This window comes from Clupea harengus, chromosome 24 (genome assembly GCF_900700415.2).
Source record: "Clupea harengus chromosome 24, Ch_v2.0.2, whole genome shotgun sequence".
In the NCBI taxonomy this organism is placed as follows: domain Eukaryota; kingdom Metazoa; phylum Chordata; class Actinopteri; order Clupeiformes; family Clupeidae; genus Clupea; species Clupea harengus.
The window spans coordinates 13510016-13518516 of NC_045175.1; the positions used below are offsets into that span (position 1 = coordinate 13510016).

General features: G+C 39.7%; 1 protein-coding gene across 1 annotated transcript; it reads right to left on the reverse strand.

The window, feature by feature from the left end:
- Positions 1-4156: 4156 nt before the first annotated feature.
- Positions 4157-7497, reverse strand: LOC105899081 (GTPase IMAP family member 7-like). Its single transcript, XM_042703492.1, has 3 exons — positions 7399-7497; positions 6571-7188; positions 4157-4197 (listed from the first exon to the last, which is right to left on the reverse strand). The coding sequence occupies exons 1-3, from the start codon at positions 7454-7456 to the stop codon at positions 4157-4159; spliced, it is 717 nt and encodes a 238-aa protein (XP_042559426.1). The 5' UTR covers positions 7457-7497.
- Positions 7498-8501: the final 1004 nt, after the last annotated feature.

The following is an 8501-nucleotide window of genomic DNA, read 5'->3' on the forward strand; positions in this document are numbered from 1 at the left end:
TCTCCTCTTCCTCCTTTACAGCTGTTTTCACCTGTTCATGCAGGCCATAGGAATAGGAGTAACCCATGTTCTTTCTCAGTAGCAGCTCTATCTTCTCCAGCAGCCCCTTGACCTGTCCGTGCCGTCTGGGGTTTTTATTATCAAAGCTGTGATATCCTCCACCAGTGCTATTAACGAGAGTCTGAAGTCCACAGCTCTCATTCAGAAATTGCTCAGATTTATTTTGGTCCATCTGGTCTCCTCCAGTGAACAAGATGATGGTGAACTTCAGGGCCTCCTCACCAAAGTTGCTCTGGATCCACTTCACTTCTTTTCCATCCTCTTCTGTGAATCTACGCAGTGGAATCACCAATAAGAAAATATGGGGTCCTGCGTCTACCTTTTCCGCCAGACATGCAGCCTTCCTTGTTGTGAATGCTGGTGTGTCAATTACAGTGATGTTTCGTCCTTCCACAACTCCACTTTGACTATCACAGTACTTGGTCACAGGTAAAGCCAATGCTTCAGACTTAAATGCCTCTCTGCCCAGGATGGTGTTTCCTGATGCACTCTTTCCAGCTCCAGTCTTCCCCAACATCATCACTCTCAGCTCAGGAAGCTCAACAGGATCTGTGGGAACATAGTGATGAAATATTATCATGAGAGATTTAGCAGAAAGATTTAGTAGTGGACACTGGGTTTTACATTTAGCAATGCACGTGTCAGTAAAGCAAGTGTCTGTAATTAGTCAGATGCAATGTTAGTATAGTTCAATGTAGTCAGATGCAATGTTAGTGTAGTTCAATGTAGTCAGATGCAGTGTTAGTATAGTTAAATGTGGTCTTAAATGTACCTTCAGGATAGTGATGGAACCTGAGAGCAAGTGTTGTCAGGACGCCCAGAATAATCAGCAACATCCAAATACCTGCATTTATTTTAGTGAATACAGAAACAAATCCAGTCATTGTAAAATATTAGCACATGAACATGTAGATCAGTAAGATAGGTGTATTTTAGCATTAGCATGTAGATCAGTCAGATAGATGTATTTTGAAAGCCAGTAAGTAATTTATCAGACTATAAATGTGAAACGTAATTGTTTATGATACAAATATTCTCGTATTTATTATTATTATTATTATTATTATTATTATTATTATTATTATAATTATTGAAATCCGAGGATGTCTGTTGGAAATATTTCACCAATGATTTCTCACAAATTCAGCCCTTAAGAACATGGGCGCACTCCAATCTGGCCGATTTACGACTGCTATTTAGCCTTCTTAAATTATGTTCAAAGTTAAGAACAAATCCCAGATGAGAAAACTTTCATGAATGTCAGAATTGTCCAGGGAACTTCGTAACTAGAGTTAAGAAGAATATTATTATTACGGTATTTAGCAGCCAAGTTATGCTAGCCCTCGTGGTATCGTGCTACTTTTATGCCACATTATTTGACGTGAAATGTATGTAACTCTTTATTTATGTCTGTTCCAGACAGTTTTACCAAATCAAACGCCCTTTTTGAATAATTGCATGCTGATAACTTCAGTAAACTCAAAAAAAACAAGAATTGTGGATTCACTTGAAAATCTTAATCTGTATTCTGCAAAGACAAGTGTTAGCTAGCTGTCTAGTCCTGCAAGGTAGCAAACGCAGTACGAAGAAAGCATACAGAGAGAATATGAGGGGGTAGAGAACCACTCTATCTACTCTCAAGTACAATGGCTTAATGTTACACATCCTACCCACGTGCCTAATGAATCACAGTGGCATACATCTGAAGTACAACCAAGTTAAATTAAGTATGTAATCACTCTGCTTCCAAAACCATTACTTTGTCTATCAGTAATTGTTTGTTTATGTAATTGTTTAATGGTGTTGAGTAGATATTTTGATCTTACCTTTGTTAGTGTGCAGAGGAACAAATAGTCAGGCAGGTAGTTAATGCTCTAAAGGAATATTCAGAGCCCCACCCCCTCACATTCAAATATTCAGCCAATCAGCCTCTGTTGTCAGGTAGACTCTCAAACTTCAGGTTACATTCTATATAATTTAGTGAATAGCCAGGAGAGTCTTTTGCCTTAATGGTGAATCGATACCAATAATCTTATGTTGTAGGCTGTTGTTTAAAAAGATTAAAGACAAATTATATATATCTTGGCATATACAAATAATGTGACTTTACAAAAAGATGTGAAAACCATTGTATGAGAGATGGGTGGTATTGAGTTTCTGTATAATTATTAACTCCTCATACTAGGCCAGACAGGAGACTGGTGGTGGAGACTGATGATGGAGACTGATGGAGGAGACTGATGGAGGAGACTGATGGAGACTGATGGAGGAGACTGATGGAGACTGATGGAGGAGACTGATGGAGGAGACTGATGGAGGAGACTGGTGGAGGAGACTGATGGAGGAGACTGATGGAGGAGACTGGTGGAGGAGACTGATGGAGGAGACTGATGGAGACTGATGGAGGAGACTGATGGAGACTGATGGAGACTGATGGAGGAGACTGATGGAGACTGATGAAGGGGACTGATGGAGGAGACTGATGGAGGAGACTGATGGAGACTGATGGAGGCTGATGGAGGAGACTGGTGGAGGAGACTGATGGAGGAGACTGATGGAGGAGACTGATGGAGGAGACTGGTGGAGGAGACTGATGGAGGAGACTGATGGAGGAGACTGGTGGAGGAGACTGATGGAGGAGACTGATGGAGACTGATGGAGGAGACTGATGGAGACTGATGGAGGAGACTGATGGAGGAGACTGATGGAGGAGACTGATGGAGACTGATGGAGGCTGATGGAGGAGACTGATGGAGGAGACTGATGGAGGAGACTGATGGAGGCTGATGGAGGAGACTGATGGAGGAGACTGATGGAGGAGACTGATGGAGGAGACTGATGGAGACTGATGATGGAGACTGATGGAGACTGATGAAGGAGGCTGATGGAGGAGACTGATGGAGGAGACTGTCGGTGAATGAACCTAAGTGGTGATGCGTGATCGTGTTGCAAGGCTGCTTTTACAAAAAGCTGTAAAAATCAATGTTTGACATTACCCTGCAGCAGTTCTAAGCTAGGACTGACAATCAATCAATACACACATATCACGGCTGGATTAGCATTTTGCACGTCCCGTTTTTAAAAACAAAATCCCTATGAGTAAATGAATTTTGGGAAATTGACAAGATAACACCCATGACAGTTATATACTGTAAATGCTTGAGAGACTCCGCATTCAATTATGTTTATTAAAATGTTGACATACATATAATTATATTTATACAGTATATTTGTATGTGTGTATTCGCTGTATCACTGTCCACACATATATATATATATATACACACACACACACACACACACTCACACACACACACACACACACACACATATATATATATATATATAAATATGTCTATACAGGCACAACATAAACCTGCATTTTAATCATCAAAGCTGAATGGTCTCAAATGACATGTGACCTGTATCTAACTTTAATGTGAATGCATCTGTCCACTGAAACGGCATGCATGTGTACATTCATACATTTTTGCACAAGTCATCTGTATCACCAACAGAAAACATCATATTAGGAGGAGTCCCTGTGGTCATGTGATGTACTGGTTTAACTAAAAATTATCAGAGCAGGCCCTCTAGTGGTGAATTTGTAGAACTACTTAGTTTGCCTTGGGTAGATTTTTCAAAGTACAAATAATATCCAAGTTCAACATGTATACATCTGTTAAAGCAGCAATACGGAGTTCTGTTCCAAAACGAGTACGCTAACTACCTAAAGGGTATGCAAAAACCTTGCAAACACCCCAAACAGCCCAGCTGACACTGATAGAAGCTTGCCAACACACTAACTGGTGTATTTTGGCAGTTTAGCTGGCAATGTCATGCGTGCGAAAGCTTTTCTTCCATTTTTGCAGGGTGTACCAGCCCGTTACACAAAACTACATAGGGCATATCCTGGATGGCTAGTGGGGAAGACACGTGTTTATCTGTCCTTCACATGACCATATGCTATCAAAATGAATTTGAGGATGCTACCAAAACTAGTTGCCTATAAAACCATTTCTCAAAAAGTGTCAAATTGTTGCATAGTGTTACTTTAATGTGACACAACAAATTCTTTTTGGCCCTCAATTCCCCCTCAATGGTTCTGACCCTTTATGGCTCTGGTTTTATATGGACCTGACAATCAAGAAACAGAACCATGTTGTAAACCTTTGGCATTGAGATGTGTCAGACGCCATTTAGTCATTTAGCAGACGCTTTTATCCAAAGTGATGTACAAATGAGAGAACAATCAAGCTACGAGCAATAGAGACCTAGTGTAACAATAAATACTATTTTACATAAGAAATAAAAAAAATGCAGGAATGTTACTACTGTTAGTGCGAGTTAAGTACTAGATAGAGGAGATAGCATTAGAGGAAGGATAAGGAGAGGTAAAGGTATTTATTTACATCCTGAATGAGAGAAGAAGCCAGCAGAAGACAATAAGCCCTATCAGCACTAGGGGGCGCAGGGAGCTAAGCTTAGTTATGACAAGCAGATCACCACCAGGGGGCAGCAGACAGTGTGCTTCAACATATAATGAGGAAAAATCATAAATCAAACTGTTAGCAATCAAAGCTAAAATAGAACCCACAATGGGAAATAATTGGAGAACATCACACAACATAATTACACACTAACTGTGCGTGTGTGTTTGTGTGTGTGTGTGTGTGTGTTCATACACATTAACCCTCCTATTATGTTCAAATTTTACCCACATCTATTATGCTTGGGGTCAATTTGACCCCAGCAATTTAAACCTCCAAAAAATGATTATAATATTTTTTTTACTCAAGTTTATGTGTCAGGTACTTTAGGTTTGTTTGTTGACTACCTAAATAGCCCTTAAAAATAAAACAATACCCCCACCCACCCCCCTTATACATCCAGGATACATGTTACGCTACTATGGAGAAATATGCAGATCACCATCAAATCTCACTGATTGACTTAAAATTGGAAAGAGATATCCTTCTGGTGTTTTATGGCTTCATATTATTTCTAAGTACATATTGTTGTTATCTATAACATATGGAATAGAAAACTATTTCTGTAATCAAGAATAGTAACAATGTGATAAAAAAAGTTTATATTTCTTATATATTTTATACAATTAAAACAGCCTGGGGTCAAATTGACCCCAAACAACACCTATGCGTAAAGCATGTGTACAGGACATTGAAAACATATCATCATGTTAATTTTGTGTTTACCCAGTTCTCCCCATTAGATTAGGAAAAGTCATTAAATATGAAGCAAAAAAAACTATGCCAATCATTTATTTAGAGACGTTAAACATTGAAAAGGGTCAAATTGACCCCAAACATAATAGGAGGGTTAAACAACTACTTAAAAAATGACATAAAAGTACATAAAAAAATGATTGACAGTAGAAATTATATCAATCATGAATTGAAAGTGTTTTGAAACTTTTCCACAGTGAAAGCTAAATGCAGGTGCAGGCTGTCAAAGCTCATCTAACTGTACAATGGATACAAGTTCATCAATAGCCTTCTTCACATGCAACAGCAAATTCAAATAACAACAAAATGAATGATTATTACAATAATTGCTAAATATGTTCATTTTTAACCATTAAGTAACAGAATGCAATGTTAGAAAGCGCACGTCTCTTGATTGGAAACAACGCTTTTCAGTGCAGGTGCATCTGATGGTGAATAAGTTCAGTAGATGATATCTGTCTTACGGTCGATCTTGGCCTTACTTTTTTTCAGGTTTTGTCTTCGATGTCATTTCCTTTGTTTTTATTATATTCATTTCCAAGAATCCAAAATCCAATGAATCCAATCACAACCCCAGACAGATAACGCAGACAAAAAAATGTAGCCTTGACAACCTCCCTTAATGTATAGAAAAACAGTCTAGCCATTCCAATCAAGCCACTCACAACCCCAGGCAGGTAACTCAGACAAACAAGTGGAGACTTGAAGATCTGTGATGATTCAGGGAAACACAATCCAGCCAATCCAATTAGGCCGCATACAGCACCAACAAGGTAAATAAGAAAATTCCAACCCTGGTCAGTTGTAGCCTCTTCCTCCCCTTCAGCTGTTTTCAGCTGTTCTTGCAGACTATTCCCACCCTGCTCTAATGTAGCCTCTTCTTTCTCTTCCTCTAACTTTTCTCTCCTCTTCCTCACCTCTTCCTCCCTTTCAGCTGTGTTCACCTGTTCTTGCAGATTATTCCCATCCTGCTCTGTTGTAGCCTCTTCATTCTCTTCATTTTCTCTCCTCTTCCTCTCCTCTTCCTCCCTTACAGCTGTTTTCACCTGTTCTTGCAGACTATTCCCACCCTGCTCTGTTGTAGCCTTGACGATCTCCCTAAATTCATTCAAGGTAGTGGTTGCATTTGCATCCCTGTTTATCATTTTCAATTCCATCTGCTCCATAATCTTCTGCTCGATCCTTTTCTCCATAGTTTTTATTGATTCATTGATTTGTATGTCTCTTTCCATTTTCAGCCTCTTCCTCTCTTCTTCCTCTTCACTTCTCTTCCTCTCCTCTTCCGCCCTTACAGCTGTTGTCACCTGTTCATGCAGGCCATAGGAGTAGGAGTAACCCATGTTCTTTCTCAGTTGCAGCTCTATCTTCTCCAGCAGCCCTTTGACCTGTCCGCGCCCTCTGGGGTTTTTATTATCAAAGATGTGATATCCTCCACCAGTGCTTCTAACCAGAGTCTGAAGTCCAGAGCTCTCATGCAGAAATTGCTCTGCGTTTTTTTGGTCCATCTGGTCTCCTCCAGTGAACAAGACGATGGTGAACTTCAGGGCCTCCTCGCCAAAGTTGCTCTGGATCCACTTCACTTCTTTTCCATCCTCTTCTGTGAATCTACGCAGTGGAATCACCAATAAGAAAACATGGGGTCCTGGGTCTACCTTTTCCGACATCCATGCAGCCTTCCCTGTTGTGATTGCTGGTGTGTCAATTACAGTGATGTTTCGTCCTTCCACAACTCCACTTTGACTATCGCAGGACTTGGTCACAGGAAAAGCTGATGCTTCAGACTTAAATGCCTCTCTGCCAAGGATGGTGTTTCCTGATGCACTCTTTCCAGCTCCAGTCTTCCCCAACATCATCACTCTCAGCTCAGGAATCACAACAGGATCTGTGGGAACACAGTGATGAAATATTATCCTGGGAGATTTAGCAGAAAGATTTTTTAGTTGACATTGGGTTTTACATTTAGCAATGCACACACAGCAACATCACTCTTAGCTCAGGTATGTCAACAGGACCTGAGGCAACATATGATGTAAAGCAAGTGTCTGCCATTAGTCACATACAATGTAAGTATGGTTCAATGTAGTCAATGTACCTTCATAACAGTGATGGAAAGTAAGTGCCGTCAGGACGCTCAGAATAATCAGCAACATCCATAAAATACCTGCATTTATTTTAGTGAATACAGAAACAAAACCGGCCATTGTAAATTATTTTCATTAGCACCTAAACATGTAGATCAGTGTGCCACTTCTGGACCACCATCATCTTTAGTAGAACTGGGCTTGGATATTCAGAAGATAACATGAAATGCCATGCTAAATCACATCAGCCGCTAAACAGAAGAAGTTCAGGGTAGAAGGCTTTCAAGGTGAAAAATGACTTGGTCATTTAAAGACAAAAAATTGTTGGCTGGTGAAAATGACTGAAGAAGTATGAACGGATAAAGAAAGTAATATGTTTCGGAATGAGTGACAAAATGGAGGGTTGTTTGTCTGTAACTCACCAGCGGATCGCCAGAAAAAACGATGAGCAAAAGGCCAGCAGACCGCCAGCTCTGCCCCCAGTGGGCTGACAGGTCCACTAGCCTTCTGCTATCAGGGTATCATTTAAAATGTAATAAGAACTAGGCCTTCCCATATGGTATTTTATATAAACTATTCATTCATTGAATTTACTGAAAAATATTGTGATATATATCATTATCAGGATATGAACTGACCTATATCAGGATATGAGATTTGTGTAATATCGCACCAGTCATTATAAAAGGTCTATAATGAAGCACCAAATGTTACCTGAACTGCTCCGTTGAAGTGAACGTTGTTTTGCTGGAGACACTCTTAATGTCTGTTTGTAATCAACTAATTCATGAGGAGACAAGGCTGGAGATCTGTAGTGGTCGACCACATGAGTCTCACAGTAGGAGACACTGCATGTCTTACAGTGTTTTTTAGCATGATGGACATTCCCAAGGCAAATACCACATGATCCTTCACAGAGTTTGCAAACCTCCGACTGGTGTATTAAACTATGAATGAAAATAGAAATATTGTCAATTTACTATCTTGAAGTTCTACAATTTCCATCAAGCACTTTCATGATACCATTTTTTGTACTAAAGGTTCTGCAATAAATCTAAGATTGTAATGTATATTCATACATGATAGCAGTGACTAATTGAGCAACAGTTTAACT